The 20402-nt window shown below is 44.2% G+C and overlaps 1 protein-coding gene across 2 annotated transcripts; it reads right to left on the reverse strand.

Moving 5' to 3' along the window:
• Positions 1-3429: 3429 nt before the first annotated feature.
• On the reverse strand, positions 3430-10346 carry SGK1 (serum/glucocorticoid regulated kinase 1). Of its 2 annotated transcripts, none has more exons than XM_084284939.1 (12): positions 10091-10346; positions 8600-8675; positions 8087-8162; positions 7529-7633; positions 6997-7080; positions 6758-6889; positions 6365-6477; positions 6092-6215; positions 5697-5792; positions 5424-5579; positions 5224-5313; positions 3430-4663 (listed from the first exon to the last, which is right to left on the reverse strand). In XM_084284939.1, the coding sequence occupies exons 1-12, from the start codon at positions 10122-10124 to the stop codon at positions 4496-4498; spliced, it is 1254 nt and encodes a 417-aa protein (XP_084141065.1). In that variant the 5' UTR covers positions 10125-10346; the 3' UTR covers positions 3430-4495. The 2 variants fall into 2 exon arrangements, with proteins under 2 accessions (XP_084141065.1, XP_084141064.1); XM_084284938.1 differs by lacking the exon at positions 10091-10346 and adding an exon at positions 8811-8970.
• Positions 10347-20402: the final 10056 nt, after the last annotated feature.

Genomic DNA, 20402 nt, shown 5'->3' on the forward strand with positions numbered 1-20402 from the left:
CGGGGAGCAGAGGGCTCCAGCTGGGCAGCGTGGCTGAAGGGGGGGCCTTCAGCTGTGGGAGGATCTCACATAACCAAATACTGGCACAAGTGGTGAAAAAGGTTCAAGGGATTTCCCAGCCAGGTCCAGGCAAGCCACACAGGAAAGTGCCACCGCCGCCGCTATCAGTCAGTGGTACCATGTACAAAGACCAGGGACCGCAAGGACATGGACATTGACTGCCTTCAGCCCTGACTATGGTCCTGATATCAGATTGGCAGCACAGCACCAGGCGAGCTCACAGTCGGGCGCTTTATGCTATACTAAATCTGTAGGGAAGCACAGAGGTCCCCTTTCCCCCATGACTACACCTTTATTTATTTTATTTTATTTTTTTATTTTTTATCTTTTTTTATTATTATTCACATGGGAGTAGGAGGAAACTCCTGAATAAACAATAGACCCCTGAGGTCTTCAGGGCTCCCAAACACTGAAGGTTGTAAAATTTATGTCATGACTGCAGGTGACCAAATGGAAATGTGTAGCAGTTATACAACATTATTGCAGTACCCATACCTTTACAGAAAAAACTGATGAACTTCAGTCTCCCAAAGAAAACTTTCATCTCATGCCTTACCTGACAATAAAGCAATCTGCTGGCCAGATTGTCTCTGATTCAAAAAATAAATGCAGCACGTATCTGCACTATCTGTTTAAAGTTTTCTTTTTCAAAGGACACACTTTTTTTTTTTTTCTTTGTTTACTCTCATTTTTGGAAAGCAGTTTTGGAAGCATTTTTACAGAAACTTTCCAGAGGCAGTTCCAGCCAGCATGGAAAATTTTATCTCAGTTTTTATATGTTGGTCTTGACATCAGAAACAGTGAATGTGGGAGGTATCAGAAACCATCATTACTATAAGCCATTTTGCTAGATCTACCAGGGACGACTATAGCCATATGGTATCACATGAACATCTGTAGAGCTACAGTAAAATAGGAGAGTAATGTTAAATATTTTATTTCACTTCATAGAAGAGTGAAGATGGGCCAGGATTCATCTCACCTCATTTTAGGTACCCTAGGTAAGATGCCTAATTAGACCCACCACACAAAGCTCTTTTCTGAGCCATGTCCCCTCTTTTTTTTATTATTTATTTATTATTTTTTTTTTTCTGGTATCTGCCAGTAGAAATTTTTCACTCTACTTGCAAAGCATTAGAAGATTCTTGTTTTTCTGCAGACTCTTTATGAGAAGTGTATGGAAGATGGTCATAGACTACATTGTGAAAACCTTTTGGAGGAGAAAAAGGCATTTCCTGCCTGACTCTCTTAAGGTAGACACCACCCTCCAGAAAGTACCTGACACTTTCTTGATTATACATGGAGCATAAGAAGTATACCATAATCACCAGGAAGCTTCAATTAACTTCCTAAGGTTCATGAAGTGATATGTGACTTATGGTGCATAAAGATAAGTGATACAGAATGAACTATGTGAAATGTCTGAATTTGTGTATGTTTGTATGTACCATCAATACACTCCGTCCAAGGAATGTAAGAGGGCCCTATGGCACTTACTGGACAGGATACAATATAATGTTTGATTTAAGGCTCATTGGGTCAACTGTTCTGCTACCTAAAGCTACCCAAGCCAGTGGCAGTTATAGCACAGCTGACTACCACAGACTGTCTCCCTTTAGGCATGCCTGTAGTATGTTAACACCAGGCATATAAAAACACAGGCAAATTATTCACCTTTGCTACACTGAAAATGGAGGCGTTGTGTTGAATATGCATTGCTAACAGTTGCAGACTTTTGCACAAAGCAGCAGCAACATAATGAGCCTATGCACAGCAAAACAGTTAAAATTACAATCAGACTGATTGTTTTTTTAAAAGTAACCCATTAAAATTTTACTATGTACTTGGCAAAGACAAAATGCACTCATGGTACAGCTCTGAGTCACTGAAGTTCCACATTTCTTCATTATTAATACCTCCAGTGTTTTTTTATTAAAATTGGTAGAAAGCATTTAACATTTTGTTACGTTAAGGCTGCACTTTTCTGTTTGCATATCTACATGCAGCACCTTGCTAATGAGTGGGAAATGTAAGGCAAAGATAATGCATATCACAAAACTGTGTGGCGTAGCAAGTGCAGTTTCATTTTCTATAGAAGCAAATTAGTACTTTATATTTTAACACCTCTGTCCCAGAAGGCATCAACACAAAAGATGTTTCAGGCACATTATAGCAGTGGAAAACTTTGCAAGGCCTGTCAGCATGCTATTCAAAGAGTTACTGAACTTATGAATTTGAAGGTTGCTGAAGTCTGAGGGGGAGGCAGCTACATTTCTTTCATATCCTAACATGATCTGAAAGGAGACGGGTTTCTTGGCTGCTATAACTTAGCATTTTCAGCTGTGAGAGTAGTTTCCCAGAGACACGATTTATAGGTGAAAACACTTTTTTGTTGTTGTTGTTCCTTCATCCAGCAGATAATAAAAGATGGAAAATTACTGCATGTTTTTATCTCAGAAACATAATGAACAGAAATACCATCCCTATGAGAGCTTTGCTTACACTTCCATTATTGCAGTGACATGAGCTACAGCAGACTCTGTCCAGGTTATTCTGAGCAACTGCTCATTTTGATTCTCCAAATTGCTAAGACCACCAACTGCAATAACCAGCGGACAATGGGAGCTGTAAATAAGGTGCAGGCACGCAGTCCCTAATAGAAGGAAGCCATCCATCACCATGCAGAAAAAGAAATTGAATGGGATCACCCCAGAAGCTTAATTCTTGACTGAAACAAGACAGCAACTACCTCTTGCAATCCACCCAGCTGTAGTCAGTAATAAAAACCTGTATTTAACAGCTCATTTTTTCACAAAATGCATACCCCATCCAAGTAAGCATTTAATGAGTTGGTGAAATCTGCCCTCTTGCTATAGGGTAGGAGGGCAGATTTCAGGGTGCATTGTACACATTATAGCAGCAATGTTCAATGCTCCCAGACAGATGCCCAAATAGGGAGCTTCCACTAGCCTTAGAAAAACCTACTTTTAGCATGTCTGCAGCATAGTAGTAAAATAGCTCAAGTCTTTGTTATACAACTGTCCTAATGAGTTAATTCTTTAAGTGTAGTTAAGCTTTGTCTACATCAGGGAGCAGTACCATCACTTTGCTAGAGGTAGATAAAGTCCTTGAGGACCTATGATGCTCCCACACAAGGGAGCCCAAACTGATGTATACCCACCCACATTTAGAAGACCAAGTATTTTGGCAAACAGCATGTATATGTGCAGCTTGACAAAATAATCATCACACACCTAAGCAAAGTTATACAGGTATCCTTGCTAATTGGCAGCTGATTTTTTTTTTATTTTTATTTTTTTTTTTTAGGGATAAAACCTTTGTTTTAAAAGAGAAATGAGACTTCATGGATGTATTTTTCAAGATTTTACTGCAAACCAATGGGTTTGGTCACAAAAAAATATGATACATATAACCATGTTAATTATATTACATTACAATGATAGTATACATTACAAGTAAGTCTGTAAGTTTAAATATACATCTAGAGTTACAACTAAATGTACAGATCTTTTTTACAATACATACAATTAGGAATGAAAAACCCCCAAAACCATAAATAATGCCCATTTTACAGATGACATCTTTTAAACAAAAAGAAAGGAAAAAAAAAAAGGAAAAAGAAAAAAAGAAACCAACAGCTTTGACTGACTGCAGCTGGGGCATTTTGGTCCATAAAAACCCTTTCTAAAAATAGAAATCTTTTCATAGCAGCAATGCTTTCTTCAAGCATTTGGATACAAGTAATTGTGAGCCCATTTCAATAATTTTAGTTGACTGTATAGATTTACAAAAAAAATTTCAAAATTACACTTAATTTATCTTCCAAATATGGAAGAAACAAACAATGCCCCACATTGTGGTATCCTGCAAGTGTCACATTGATGCTTTACACTAAGTCCATCTGTAGTACGCAGACCACACGCATACCATTTGTTCACATAGTAAACCCACATAAATGAACTAAGAAACACACTCTGCAACAGGGAAAGCTTTGGAGCTAACAAGATCTCATCAGAAAAAGGCACATTTCATAAAATCCTCATCACGTGCGGATAGATCTTCAGGCAAGGCTTTTCAGAGCATGATTTCAAAACTGCTTGTTCTTATTCCTACAGTCTGCTGTAGCAGCCTATGGCAGCAGTCACTTTTATTTTTCTTTCCCAAGGAGACAGCACCACTTTGGGGGAAGAACGAATGGAAATGAAAAGCCTGTAACGCTCATTCAGAGAGTGATGTGCTCTTCAAAAAAGCTTCCAGCGAACAGTGTAGTTGAAATTAAGGCTGCAAAGCTGCCATGGTGGAAATGTGCAAATTCTGTTTCAAGATGACCGGTCAACTGGCAATTCCACCAGCAGGCCAAACAAAACCAAAAATAATAATTATTATTATTAAAAAGGGAAAGAAAGAAAAATGTTCATAAGAAAGAATCCACAGGTGGGGCATACGAGAAGCCCAAAAAAGCCTCAGCAGCTTCTTTGACACTGGCGGTGATGAGGATGCTGTCTGGAGACTGGCCGATGGAGTTGGGGACTGGCTCATCTGTAAACTCAGGATCGAAGTGCCGCAGGTCACTGGGGCCACTCTGTTGAAAAGAGAGAAATGGAAAGGCACAACATTTAGAACAAGTCTTTCTATTTTCTCTAAGTGCACAGTTCAATTCAGAATGGGACAAGCACCCTCAATCTGAGACTACCATCTCTGGACAAGTTATTAAACTGAGCTGGAGAAGTGCTCAGACAGTAGAAGAACTACCACAACCCTATTCTTAGATGCTAATATCTGACAAACCAAATGTTACTCTGTGCTTGTGAAGCTACTTCCTTTCTGCACCTTACCTTACCCTTTAGTAACATGGGGATAAGGGGGATTATTTTTAAATAGCCATGCAAATGAATCATTTGTCAGAGGCCAAAAAAAAAAAAAAAAAAAAAAAAAAAAAAGCCAGCTAAATTTAGACTGTCCATCAGCAAAAAGTCAGCTACAGCTTATTTTTAACCTTGTCTAGACAGCCACAAGGAAAGGAAAAGCTGTGTTTCCCAAACACAGCTACCTGATTAGTTCCCTCTGGCTTCTGGGCGCCCCACATAGACATGTAGGAAGCAAAGACACTTTATACATTCTATAATTAGAAGTGATACGTACCACATTTGGGTTAAAAGGGGGAGTAATCTTCTTATTAATGAGATCATCCCAGTTAATTGGGGAGAAGAAGATGTGACTCTTAATCTCCATCTGTTAGGGAGAGAAAAATAGATTAATTCAGACCCCAGCTAATGTAAGTAATATGACCTAGTCATCTTCCTGTGCTGCACACAGGGAAGAACTGGCCACTTGGCACTTACGAAGTCCTCCTTGGCGCCAAGCCTCTTTGTCCTATCCTTCTGCAGAAGGCCTTCCAGGAGATGTCTAGCAGAGTTGGTAATATTTGGCTTCAGCTGCAAGGGTTTGTTCAAGATGTTATCATACATTTCTGCTGTGTTCCTGCTGTAGAAGGGCGGCTGTGGAAACAGCAATGGAGAGATCAAAGTTAATGAGGCTGACAACATGCGAGTCTGTGCTGAGAGCACAGGGAAAGCTCAAGAGCAAGCTCGTTTGATCTGACACCAAGGACTTACCAGGCCATAAAGCATCTCATACAAGACTGCTCCAAGGCACCACCAGTCCACAGTCCTGTCATAGGGCTGCTTGTGCAGAACTTCAGGAGCAAGATACTGTGGAAGAAAAGAGCCTTGTTAGCCAAAGCGATCCTTGCAGTTAAGAAACCCCCTTGCTGTTGAGTGAAAGCAGCTTACTGAATCCCAGCAACATCTAAGCTACTGGAAAGATGCAAGTACTTTATAAACAGGGAGACAGCTTAAAAGCCGTTCTCTCCCTAATCAACAAGCTGTGTCCCCCATGTCCTCGCCACAGCCTGATATTACAAGACCCATACTGCCTCCCACTTGTCTAACCCACTGTAAAAATGCACAAGAAGTGTCAGTTCCTACTGCAGGCTGAGGACTGGACGTACCTCAGGTGTGCCGCAGAAGGTGGAGGTTGTGCCGTTGTGCTCTATGTTTTCTTTGCAGAGTCCGAAGTCGGTCAAGACAATGTGCCCTTGAGAATCAAGCAGAATATTCTCTGGCTTCAAGTCACTGTAGGAAAGATGAAAGAACAAAAGCACTCATTAGAGCAAGAAGACTGTTTAGCTATTTTGAGCTAATACTGAGGTAAACTTTTTAATGCTTATTAAACACAGGACCTGTATTCTTTTTAGTCTAACAAGCAGAACAATGCTGCTTACCGATAAACTATGTTCAGGGAGTGCAGGTAGCCCAACGCACTGGCAATTTCAGCAGCATAAAATCGGGCTCTTGGTTCCAGGAAGCAACGCTCCCTCTGGAGATGGTAGAACAACTGCAGGAGACAGAAAGAACAAAGTTCTGTAAACGGCGCCAAAGCCTGTTAACAATGCACTTAATTAGACTCAACATATATAGCTAGGGAGAACAATGGCAGGAAATGGCCTAACGATCCTTTGGTAGTTCAAAACTTGGCAGGCTGGAAGCATTAACTCTAGTAACTTTTCCCTCATGGCTTTTCCCCCTGGAACTCTTTTATTTAAAAGGAAGGGGTAAAAGCCTACCCTACCACTGTCACATGATAGGAAACGGTATTTAATTTTCTTGCTGCTTACCTCTCCACCATTGATGTAGTCTAGGACAAAATACAATTTGTCTGCAGTTTGGAAGGAGAAGTGAAGTCCGACTAGGAAGGGGTGTTTCACATTTTTCAGCAGGACATTGCGTTCTGACATAATGTGCTTTTCCTGAAAACATGAGAAACCATCAATGTTTAGCAACAGGATTTGCTGAGCAATAGCAGTAAAAATGTATTCGACTGACATCACAACAGCATCACTAAGAAGCAGCTTACCTCCTTCTTTTTCAGGATTGCTTTTTTCTGCAGGACTTTGACAGCGTAAAACTGCTCTTCTGCCTTATGCCGTGCAAGGAGAACCTGAAACAGAACAAATTCCCAGAACTGAGCAATACTGAAATACAGAACAAATTGCAAGCAATGAGAAACAACGCTTTCTGATAAATGCTGAGCACTCCTACACTCCTCCAGTTCACCTTGCAAGCTCTTTGCTGGCAATGCCTAAAGCTATCACCACTCCCACAGATAAACAAATCCAGCTTTTACAGCTAGCGTTCTTTCCAAGAGTAATTCCCCCAAGCTAAAGCACTCCTGCCTCCTCACTCCCTTGCTCTTCTGTGACTTTTAAATGCAGCACCCCACTCCTGCTTCCCACAGCTCAGCAGTGGGCCAGGCACAGGGCAGCAGCACATGACCGGGTCTGTTTTAAATGACCACCTTTCCCCAAAGCCGGTATAGGCACAACCCTCAGACATTACATAAAAGAGCTGAAGAATAATCAATTACAGTAAAAAGAAGTTGAGCTTACCTTCCCAAAACTGCCTTTTCCAATCACTTTTAAGAAATGGAAGTCTGACGGTTTGGCATGTGGGTTGGATGACGGACCAAGATTGATCTGCTGCGAAGGACTGGGCTAGAAAAATAAACACATAGAAACCACATTTATTAAAACAGCTTGGTGGTGAGAGGCTCAACAGTGCTTCTCTTTTTTTTAAAGTATAGATAAAGTGATCACAAAAGAAAGGATCAGCCCTCTCCTTATCACTAAAAGGAAAGGAATCTAGACATCTGCCATTAAGTTAAACTATTTGGTACTACGCAATAGAAGTGTAACAGCAGTGGTTTACTTAAGAATTCTTTGAGGTCTTAGCTACATTCCACAGTGAAGTTCCAACTAATAAGCTTTATTTTTAAAATCTTCTTCTCCACTTTAGGAAAATGTTTCAGTCTAACTTAATTACTCTTTTTCCCAGCTACATCAGTGCTATAAACTGAAGTTACACTCGTGATGCTAATTTTGCTACGCTTCTATTACCAGCTCAGTTGATGTTCTAAAAATGCTTCACAGAGCATTAAATCTGCTTACCGGAGGAGAAGGATTAGCGTTCATAAGTTCAGGCTCTTGAGGCTGGGAGATTTTCAGAATAGACTGAACTTCAGGGCTGTAAGGAGAAAAGCATGCATAATCAGTCACCGTAAGTGTCAGGCAGATTTTTCCGCCAGAGGGCAAGCAAGTACCGCGCTGGCGAGAGTTCAGTTTTGGCTTAGACTGTTAAAGAAAGCAACTGAAACAACCTATTCGGCTTGAGAAATAAAATCCATCTAGAGAAAGTAAAATCATCCATAAAAAGAAACGTCTTTGTGCCATAAGTACAAATCAAAATAGGGACAGGGCTCTAGAAATCCCATCCGACTCATCTCGCCCAAACCCAGCTCATGAAGAACTGGTGCAAGGTGAGTAATAATACCTCAAGAAGAGCAATTAACTCTTCAGTAACAGTCATGCCAGAGGCATTAGAGTAAACAATTTTTTTCCCTCGGTCTCATAAAACGTAATGGTATTTATTACTGAAACCCGGCCGAAGTGTCTGATACTTACTGTTTGCATGCATAGGAGTTGGTGGCTATCTTCTGAATGAAGTCATTCAGCCCCATTCTTCTCTGCTTCATGAAAGCTATAAAATAAAAGGACAGGAGTGTTAAAAATTTTAAAAATATATAAAAAAAAATCGCGAAGCCATCTGCCTGTCTTGTTAAAAAAAAAAAAAAAAAAGCACACCACCCAGCAGCATCCCCGCTGCCCGCCTCACCGATGAGGATGGCCACCATGCCCCTCATCTTGGCGTAGGTCAAGGTGGGACCCGACGCCTCGGCTGCCTTCACTGTCATTGCGCTGGGATTGGAAGGGGAAAAAAGATGCCGGGACAAGGAGCCGACTGCGACCAGCACCGCACTGCCCCGGAGCGGCCCCCGACAGCGCTTAAGTGGCGGCGGAGCGGGGCGGGACCGGAGAGGGGCGGCGCCGATCGTCCCCCCCCCGGCGGCCGCCTCCGGGGCCGTCGGGGGGGGGGGATGAACGGCGCCGCCCCGCTGCCGGCCCCGGGAGACTGATTTTCCCCCCCTCCTTGCTCCCCGCTCCGGAGAACAAGATTTCCTGCCCGGTTTGCATTAAAACAAACAAATGTCCCTTCTGTGCGCTGCCCTGATCCCGGCCGGGCCGTTACCGAAAGGGAAAAGGAAAACAAACAAAAGCACAAAAGCGAACCAAAAAAAAAAAATTTTTTTTTTCCTTTTTTTTTTTAATGCCAAAAAAGGGGAAAACGTAAGGGAAAATAAATAAATAAGTCCCGGTTCCCTGAACTTGGAGGCGGGGGGAGGAAAGGGCTGAGAGGTCTGCTGCTGGAAGTGGTGGGGAGATGACAAGTGCACCAGTGCAAACGTCAAAAAAAAAAGGAGAAAATAAAAAAAAAAAAAAGGAGAAAAAAAAAAAAAAAAAAAAGAAAAGGGGGGGGGAGAGGAATTGCTTTCCCTTTTGCTTTCCCTATCCACGACCACTCGGGATCACAGTGCGTGGGGCACCGCTGCCGTGCCCCCCCCGTGCCCAACACCAGCCGGCCGCTGGGCGGCATCCCTTGGCAGCTGGCCGCACCTCGGGGGGTGACAGCAGCAGGGGCACCCAGCGAGGTGGGCACAGCTCTCCAAAAGCGCCTTACACCGAGGGAAGAAGGAGGGAAAGGGGTCGGGGTCCCGCCGGGAGATGAGGGGCGGGGGGGATCCCTGGCGCCCCAGTGCGGGCGCAGTGGCGCCGGGGAGGGCAGGGGCGAGGGGAGCGGCTGCTGGGGCTCTGCCTGCTCCCACTTGTCGCTTTCCTCGCGCCTGTCGCCAAAACTGCCGCTAGCAGCGGAGGCAGAAATTAAAGAGAAAAAAAAGAGAAAAGAAAGGCGAAAAGAAAAAGAAACCCCAGGCTCTGCCACAGCCCCCGGTGCCCCGCACAACCTGCCGCGGGTCGCGGCGCCCCTCACGCCCCCTCCTCCCCCCCGCTCGGTGCTCCCCCCCCCCCCCCGTGTCCCCCGGTGCCCCCCGTCATCACCTTTGAGCGACGACTTCTCCTCCTTGCCCCTCATCTCCGCCGCGGGGCCGTGCTCTGCGCTCAGCAGCCGGGGGCGGGCTGAGGCCGGCCAAGTGCCCGGCCCGGGGGCAGGGGGAGGCGGCGGGGGGTAAGGGGTGGGGGGGCGGAGGGGCCGGGCGCCGCTGCCGCTGCCCCGCTTAGGATCGCGGTGCCGAGGGCGCTCCGGGAGCGTTATAAACGCGGGCACGGGCCGCCCCGCACACTCTGCCCCGTTGCAACATCGCCCTCAAAATTACTGTCATCAGCGGCAGCCGCGCACACCCCGCCGCGGGGGGGCCGGCCCTGCCCTGCCCTCCGACACCCGCCCCGGCCCCCCGGCGGCGCCAGGAGGCGCTGCCCGCACCCGCTGCGAGCCGCCGCGCACCGGGACGCCCCCCCCCCCCGTCCCCGTCCCCTTCCCCGTCCCCTTCTCCCCCTCCTTTCCCCGGCCGGGCCCCGAGCCAAGGCGGGCGGAGGAGGCGGCCCCGGGTCCGCTCCCGCCCCCGGGCGCCGAGCCGCGGCTGCCGGCAGCGCTTCCCCGCCGGCCGGATAGCGCCGGGCCGGGCACGGCCCCCAGCGCCTTCCGCCGGCAGCGCCCCGGCGGCGCCCCCCCGGCCGCCGCCCGGCTCGGGACACCGCTGTCCGGCCGTCTGTCCGGCCGTCTGTCCGGCCGTCTGTCCGGCCGTCGGTTCGCCCCCCCCCTACACACACGCACTTGTCCGCCTCCGCAGCGGGTACTCGGCGGCTCGGTAAGGTGGGAGGTTGTCAGCTCCCAAAGCCGGGTCTCAGGAGCCCGGGATGCGCTTAGCAAGCCCCCCAAAATTGCGTTTTAAAGCTTTTCCCGACGGTGACGGCTCCAGTTGGAACGGAAGACGGAGCTCAAGCAAAGGAAAGGTGGCCAAGAGGCATCCCGTTACTCGAGGGCCGGCTGTTCTGGAAAAGGGTCGGGCATTGTGCAGATGTCGCCAAACTGCAAGGGTTTGCATCGGGAGTTTGTATAGTCGCTGATAAGTAAAGGCAAGAGGAGAGCCAAAATAACTGCAATAATATTTCTCACTCCCATTACGTTTCTCCCCGAGATTACAATTCTGACAAATTGTCCCGAGCTTCTAAAATGTTCAAATAAAAAGGTTATGCTTTTTCAAAGAAAAATGAATGAAGTAAAAGGTGGACATGCAAAACGCAAAAGTAAATGGAGACTCCACAGCGGCAGTAGGAACAGTTGCGGAACAGCTCGCTGCAGGATGTGCGCACACCGAGGTGTGGGTGGGTTGGGTAATGGCTGGGTGAATGAGTGACAAAAGAATACTTGAGGGCAGTGGAGTACAAAGGCAGTGTGCCTGACCCAGAATGTTCCTGAACCGCGAACGAACGCCCGCAAGCCAAGTGTTTTTTGGGGGCGAATCACTGAACAGTTGCCTGTTCCTGCTGTCAGCCTTGGCAGGGGACTGTTAGCTGGTGCTGGTAGCCCCGTATGCTGAGCTACATGGACCCGGGGCTGAGGCATTCGTTCTGATATTACCTGTCTGAGTGGCATGGTGCTGGGTCTGTGCTCACAGAATTTAACCAACTCACAAAGCCCCAGGACCTGCTGCTTGCTGGCAAGAAGAAAAGAAGAGAGAGAGACGATTGGATTTTGTAATGTAATATGAAGCGTGACGCTGCCAAATGGCTCGGCTCCACGTAAAAGTAGCACCAGGTGAGCAGGCTCTCATCAGCCTCCTCACCGTGCCAGCATTCAGACCAGGGTCCTGCTGTGGGGAGGTGAGAAATGCAGAAAGACACAGACTGACAGACCCTTAGGCAATGCAGGCATAAGGGCAGAGTGGGCTGGCTTGCCTGTATGAGGCAGGTATGAGTAACCTTAGGGTACTATAGGGATGTGTCCAGTGTAAAGCCTATAGGGATGTGATTCAGTTCATCTTCAACAAACAGGCACATCACCAGCATGGGCCTGTGCTGTTTGAAGCACTTTCAGCAGCTGCTGGCCTATGGAAATTTGTTTCCCTCAAGAAGGCTTGCTGTTTGGGGGGATTCTTCATCTGCAGGGGACGGTTGTTAGTCCCGCCTAGCAGTGCTTGCTGGGTGCACAGAAACTTTCCCCTCTTGCCCTTCAGGAAGGTCAAAGGCTCCCACAGCCCGCATGGTAATCATAATTTGTGAGCTCTCTTCCTCTGATTCTCATTGTACTGGTACTCATTGTCCGCTGCGGGGCAAGATTTACGCATGTCCTTCAGTGCCTCCATCCTTGAGGAATTAGATTCTCAGATAGCTTCTGAACTTCATTTTGGCAATGAATTCAGTGCTAAAGGAAAGAATTCCTGCTTACTTATCTTGCTGAATATAGATGTTAGGATGTGGCAGGTTGAACTGTTCCTAGAATTGCTTGGCTGACTCTGGACGGAAGCTTCCCCAAATTCTGCAAATATTTTCAGCAATATTTGGGTTCAGGTTAATTAAACAAAGATGGAATTCAAGCCTTGGACTGCAACAGTGACACTGCCCCCAAATGCAAAAGGAGATTGCTCTGAAGCGAAATCTCAAAAGCTTTTTTTTTCCTCCCCTAAATCCCCAACAAACAAATTCTTGCCTCTGACCTTGTAATTAAGTTTCGTGTGTGACAGCCAAAACTTTCAGTCAAGACCTTCAGGCCGTCCCCACAAACAGTCTCTACAAGTAGCAGCAAACAGATAAGGACTGAATAACAGCTTTAATAACAACCCAAATAGAGATTTTAAATCAGGAGATTTCGAGTGCTGTCAACAGGTCTGCTAGACGTTGTTCTGACAGAAGGGTATTGACTGAAACCCCTATTGATCTGGAAACATCTAATTGATTTCAGTCTCATATTTTGCCAAACACAAATTTGGAACATCTTTTATTTTACTTTTCTGGTGTGTACAGAGCAGGTTTACTGCATCGTCAATAAGAGGCTTTAGTGCCAAGGGATTACGCTCACAGGATCACAGAGTGATGCAGGGCTGTACTGAGAAAAAAAAAAAAAAAAAAGTAATTCCTGTCCTTGTAGAAAGCAGTGGAAAATTACAGCATCCTTTAGATGCACTGACCTCTAGTTAAAAGAGCTGATAAGTGATGGCTCTAACTTCCATTTTAACTCCAGCACACTGACTTGAGTCAAACGTAGTCGTCCCTGCAACTTTATGAGCAAATGATGCTGCATTTGCATGTCTTGCTCTGAGTGTGCACCCCATCAAAAAAAAAAAATATAAATCCTTGCATTAATGAACAGCCTCTCTAGTTTAGGGTCCTCATAAAAACAGGTTAGATGACAGATACTTGAATTCATTATTGTTGTTATGAACTTAAAATAATGCGCTGTGACTGAGTAGAGTTTGGTCTTACCAGAATTGAATAATGCTAGTATGGTAAATGAGGTGAAAACATCAGATGCCAAGATGATAAAAAGGGCTCGTGAGAAAGATGATTCTTCATCATACTGTAAAGTCTCTCTGCTGCTCTCCTTCGGCCACAAGGCAGCCTAATGTGAGCAGTGGGTATGTGCTCCAGAAGGAAGAGTGTAACAAGCACTGTCTGCTGACTCTAGCACTCAGACTTCCCTTGAAAACTTTAGCTGTTGAAGGATAATAGCAGAGATGGATTTAGGCATTTTCTGTTGAGAGTACCACTTGAACAACTTTCCTTATACCTCTTGCTTAAATATATGTGCTAATACAAATGATAACTGATCTAACCTAGCAATCAGATCACCTGTCTTTCCCCTATCGCTTCATCTAGTGTTCCACAAGGTGTTTCCTACCATGATATCGCAGTGCCTTTTATGTATTTACAAAGCCCCCATCATCATTGTAGTTCATTATCTTAAAAGGAAGATCTCTTTAAGCCTGTAAGCCCTGCAGCAACCTTGAGTTAAGGTACTAAATGCCATAAATAGTGAGCAAATTTGTCAAATTGAGGATTTTTTACTAGAGAGAGGTTCAGTTGGCTGCTAACTCAAAACAGCAAATTCCCTGAGGTGAATTGGATATGCAAACAGAGGTGTGCTAAAGGCAGGTTCATCACCCCGTCTCTTGCCATCGCATCAACTGCTTTAATATTCCTCACTATTTCTATGAGGTTTTCTTTCAGGAGGCTCTCTGGGCAGAAGGATGCTCACCATGCATGTTAAACCAGGCTTTATTTGTGGGGATTTATCTTCAGCAATGGGAACACATTTATCCAGTTTGAGGATGTATTTACTACCTAGTTATCTGGTTGTTTTCAGTGTGGTTATTACCTATTTCTCAGGGTAGAATAATTAGTCTAACCTAGAGGGTGAGGAGAGAAGTGTTAATTTTGCCCTAGGCAAGTGGTCCAAAGCAGGGTCCAAATATGCATTTTTGTATTCATACTCTATACATTTACCCTTCTTAAGTTTGGGCATTTGTGGTAGGCATATAGTCACCAAGGGTACCCACCTTGGTCAGAAGAGAGAAATAAGCACCCCGGAGGCCACTCGGTGAATCTATGGCCTAAATCAGGCAGTGCCTAATATGTAGTTGAAGGAATTGGGGCCTGAAACCCACAGATAGGTAGAGGCTCTTTTGAATCTCAGGTGATTATTTTTGTTATTTCTGAAGCTTCACAGATAAGAGATGTGGAATTATTTTAGAGGATCATGTCTTCAACATACCTGGAGAGAGCTGACACTCTAGCCATTTTTTCCCTGATTTATATATGTTTATATAAAAAGATAAAATCTTAGGGCAATACTGTACATGGTATGCAGAGATTCCTGGCATGCCTCAGTTCAGTCTAGCTATGGACATGGAAGAAGACTTGTAACATTAGTATAATGCTCCATTGTGCTCCTCAAGGATCAGTTATACGTCTTGGTTTCACATTGGTATCCCTGCGTGGTTCTGTGTTGTGCTGGACAGACAAGACATACCAGCTTTCTTGAAATTATCTGATGTACCTTGCCTTGTGCTGTGCCTGATAGCATCTCAGTGAGATCTAGAAGAATTACTTCTATTTTATACAAGTGGGAATTAAACCACAGGGTAGACAATGTGTCTCATCCACGGGAAGTCTGCGGCAGAACTGAAAATTAAATGCAGAGTAAACTTTCCCCCACTCTATTAAGGGGATTAAGATTAGGACAGATGATCTCCAGAGGTCCCTTCCAACCTAAACCATTCTGTGATTCTGTGATTGCTCTGCAGCTTTATGTATTCCATATCTCCCAACTATATATTCCTTATCTGCCAACATCATGTGAGTTGTTACATGCATTGTAAGTAGACAATTTAGGATGGTAAGATCACTTTCAACCAGAGCAGGCACTGCAGGCGCCTGCTGTACCTTGGTGGATCCCACCTAGATATCCAGCATTACTGTAGCCCTGGTCCCCTTCCCAACAGCAACAACTGCCCACAAAGAAATATGTGGGACTTAGAAACACTGACAACTAAAAACTATTCGTATGATTCAGGAAAGGACCTGAATCCAGATCTGTGGGGAAGAGAAGGATCCATATCTGTATCTGCATTTAACTGGCAACTGGGAACATCACCTGTCTCAGAAATGCCAGGAAAGTGCTTTTCCCACAGCACAGGATCACCACAGAAAATATTACTGTAAGACAAAAAAGTCCCACAGCTGTTTCACAGGCACATACAGAAAGAACCAGCCACAAACATCTGCAGCGTGAATTTCTTTTTTTCACTTCCAGATACTATTTTCAAACCTGCGCAGTCATTCACTATACTGTGAATCTCTTTGTAGTACTCCAATTAGCCCAAATCTTTTTAACACCTTAAGCCCTAAAGTAATTTGGGAAGCTTTGATATGGGCTTTGTTTACTTTGATAGAAGCTGTCTTTTTTTTTTTTTTTTTGATAAGTGCTTAATTTCAGGCAATCAAGCTCAAATGTTTTGGCCATAAGTTTACTAGACTTCAGGGCCAAAAGGAGCTACTAGAACACATGTCCTGGCTCTCTGTATAACGTGGGCTTGCATTTGTTCCTACATATCTCAGGTCCAGCAACTTTACCTCTAAAGTTTCTTGTCTCTTTCTCTTAACGCAAGCTTGACTATCTCAACATTTTCATCCAGTTCAAGGATAATCATCAGGAGGTTTTGACAAGCACAGACACCCACCCATGCCTAATCATGCAGCTGACCACAGGCTGTGCGTACATGACCTTTCCAGCCTTCAGCAAGGGCTTCCTCGCCCCAGCGCATCTGCAGCTGCTCGTCAGCACCCGCAGGGTGGGTGTTACCAGCCCGTGGGTCGGCTGGCAGGTCTCCACAGGGAGCTCCCACTGCCTGCATCAGTCAGCCAGGTGATGAGCACCTGGGCATGGTCTCTGCAGCTGGCACAGCTGGAGCCGGAGGCAGGCCCAGGTCCCAGCCTGCTTGGCCAGCGTGCGAGGCAAACAGTGAGTGCAACACCGCTGATCTTACACGCATCAGCTGCCTTGTCATTTTAACCTCATAAAAAAGGGATGCAGATGTGGAAGTGTACCACTCCAAACAGTTGCTGCTACTTCTGTAACATTTTCCATCAGAACCTTACAGCACTTTGATTTGTTCAGGAAATACCTGCGTACAGGATCAGGGAACAGGAGGTCTAGCATATGGGATTACTGCTGAATGCAGTGTGACACTGACCTCCATACCTGCAGTGAGATGAACACAACACCTCTCAGCTCTGCTGAGCTGAATAGCATGTGTCAATCTTTCATACAAGGCAGCTTTAATAATGCTGCAGAATATTGGAAAGGGAAAGGAAGGGAAGGGAAAGAAAAAGGAGAAAGGGAATTAACAGTCTCCCTCTCTCTCTCTTTTTTTTTTTTTTTTTTTTTTAACCAGGGGACTAGGAAAAACAACTCCTGGAACTTGGGCGTGGTCAGCCTGTTGCAATATGGGAAATATTACCAAGCACTTCCTATTTTATAGACATCAGAGTTCTTTAGAAATAACAGCTAATGTTTCAGATGAAGAAATTGAAAAATAAAAGTGCTAAGCAAATTACTGTACAGCGAGACAGAGGATCAAAAACAAAGCTTTTGGCCTTTGGTATTGTACCACTTATGTCAACAAGTGAATCACTGAGCGTGAATACACACTTCAAATATGGAAAGTCTGTGCACAATGTAGCTACCAATGGCAGCTTTAGTTGCCTTAGTTGCTTCCAAAGTATAGCATGGAGGACTTTTTCACAATTACATTAAATTGTATTACTAGTACAATATTAGCAGTTTTCACTTAGCCATGATATTCACTTATGCTTGTTTTTATCCAGCGATCTTTAAGCCCTCACACAGGCAAATATTAATAGTGACATTTCAAAGCATGAAGACATGGGGAAGTTGGGTCACTTGGGTCATTGTCATATGATGAGCCCAAAATAGAATAAGCATCTTGCAGGGCTTGTGACTTCTATCCCATGCTCCCCACTTCAGACATACAGCCCACCTCCTGCAAGGCGCAGAACTAGACTGGCAGTAGTTCTGCTCATTTAGTGACAGACCCAGACTGACTGACTCAAAACAGGCATTGAAATCTCAGCTGTCGGTCTCTGAATCAATAAAATGCTGTCCTCTTTCAGTCTCCATCAGATTTGCAAGTAATGCTCTAGTTTTGACCCATTTCCTAATTTTGAAATTCTTAGTGCTTTTCACAGAATTGCAATAAAGGCAGACAAGAAAAGAACAGAGATAGGAAATGCATTTCTCAGAATGGAAAAAATGTCAGTGTTTCAGATACGGAAGTATAAAATACACAGAGCTGCATCTGCCAGATTCAGCTGAGTAGTAACTCTCTGTATCTGCATAATCCTTTTTTGATTCCACTTTATCTGCTTCAAAATGGATAGTACGTGGCAGTAAAATATGCTCAGCTTTGTCTGGAGATATCACTCTGAAGTGTTTTTTACAGAATACAGTCTTCTCATCTTTAGTATTATGTATACATATGTAGTTATTACTGTGATCATGTTTTTCATTGAATATGTATTTATTCTCTCTTATTTAACTCTTCTAATTTGAACAGCATACATAGAACTTATAGCTCTTTCATCTAGTTTCAGGTCACACTGATGAAAGATCTGTAATCACTCAAGCCCCAGAGCAACAGCCCTGGTTGTTCCAAGTGTTTGTCTTTAGGTGCTGCAACCACAACTAGCAAACTTCCAAGTTGCTTAGGCAGTGTGACCTGAGTCATAGAATAATAGAAAGGACTTCTATTCATGCTTTTCTGTTCACTGGAACATACTTAAATGTACAGTAATGACTAATGGAGTAGTGAACACAGTTGTTAAAGACAGCTTAATAGGAAAATGTGATTTGTTCAGGGGTGGGGGTTGTTAGGATTTTAGAAACTGTGAGAACCAACATTGATTCATTAATATAATGAGGTTTTGTTTCTTAATCCACATTTTTATTCTCAGATGTGGTGTTTTTAAATATAAAAGAATTTTATGGGACTGAGACATCAGATTCCATTTTGTTGTATAAACCTATTTCTGGCTGCTGGGATAGGAAAAAAGAACTTCTCTGAGTTTTTCTGAGTTCCTTGTGTATTCCCCTTTAGCAGTGTCTCTCCAGCTCTGTTTGCTCATGGGTTGTTTAGGTTTTTGGAAAACTATCCACGGACCACTTTGTATGATACAACTATAACATTTTAATACTTAAACAGCTATAATTAAGCTATGCTTTGAGTGTTCACTCACTTGTCTTTTTCAAGAATGTTTTGAGAATATTATTACTTTGATTTCCTTGTTATCTTTGCTTGACTGATTACTTAAAAGAAGATTTGTGACCACTTTTCAGGTCTCCACCTGATGTTTAATGGACTGCTGGCACGGCAGAGGCCACAGGCTGAGAAACACCTGACAGTGACCATTACTGAAGATGAGATACTAGGTCAAACGGGATTTGATTGGACCGAAATGGCAATTCAGATGTTCTCAAGGCAATTTGAGAATGCTAAGCTGATTAAAAACTATTTTATGTTTTCCATTTTATCAATATGTTACAGCTATTGACTTGTAAAATTCCTTTCATCACTCACGATCATTTTCCCAGAAGATCTTTAAATGGCTTCCAAAATCAAATTTTACTTTGAATTGGCTCTGCAGGAAGAAAAACAGGCTTCCAGGCCGTATGCCATCATTTACCAGCATGGCTCAGCATCCCGACAGTTATGTGGGACCTACTTGTAAGAAATGTGGAATAACTGAGACGAACAACTGAGATGCTGAATTCATTTCACAAACCAAAATATTTGGACTGCTAGAAAAAGAAGAAAAAAAAAAGAAAAAAAAAAGAAAAAAAAAAAAAAAGAAAAAAAAAATGAACCGGTGTGGGAGTAAGTGGGGAACTCCATATAGAAACAGGAAGTATCGTGTGGCTGATAGGAAATGGGCGCAAAGCATCTGTTTTGGTAGTATTTTCGCTTGTTTTGGGGGTATTTCCATAGTGAACTGGAAATTGGCCTTGCGTGTAGGTATTACTTCACTGCCGAGTGAAAGGAAGGCACTAATTTGGAGCACAGCACAGCAGCTGTCAGCATTACTGCACAGCAACACCACACAACAGCTGAAGGCCGCTCGTGCAAAACACAACATCCCACTGAGGCTGTGGAAGATTGTAGAGCTGCTCTGACCTGCCATAAAGCATAATCAGCCCTCTGACTTCTATAAAACCAGAAAGCTGTCTTCCAGGCTGCCTTTTCTGACTGGAATCACTTCTGCCTCCAGAAATGCTGGGATGTAGCCCCATCGACACTACAAAAACTACAAGGCAGCAAGGTGCAAACACGACAAAAGCACTTTGTGATCCTGTCTGGCAAAACGCTTTACCACACACGGATCTGACAGGAGGGAAGCGTAGCCCTCCTGTTTCCGTAATTATTAGCTGGTGGCCGGTCTGGAGCACACTCCCAAGCCCTGTGGCGTCAGGGCTGTTTGCTCCTTTGGTTTTGTCACAAGACTTGTTTATTTATTTATTTATTTTCACAGAAGTCAAGTCCAAAAATACGACAGATTTCCTTGTGTAAGTGAAGTTCTACTGAGGCAGTAGGTCTTGAACAAGTTGTTTGTCAGACCTCCGCAGAGCTCTGGGGAGGGTAGTGTGCTGCCCTTGATACGATGAAGTCATTTTTAGAGGAAGTCCTTGTACGGATGATTTACTCATTATTTTGGAAGATTTTAAGTAGCATTTCTACCAGGACCAATTCATATTCCAGATTTGATTCTCCGTTTTTTTTTCAGTCATCTATCAGTTTTTCAGTTATCTATCTGGGAGGTGGAGGTAAGCTTGGATTTGCTG

The sequence above is a fragment of the Netta rufina genome (genome assembly GCF_964035555.1).
Source record: "Netta rufina genome assembly, chromosome: 3".
Lineage (NCBI taxonomy): Eukaryota > Metazoa > Chordata > Aves > Anseriformes > Anatidae > Netta > Netta rufina.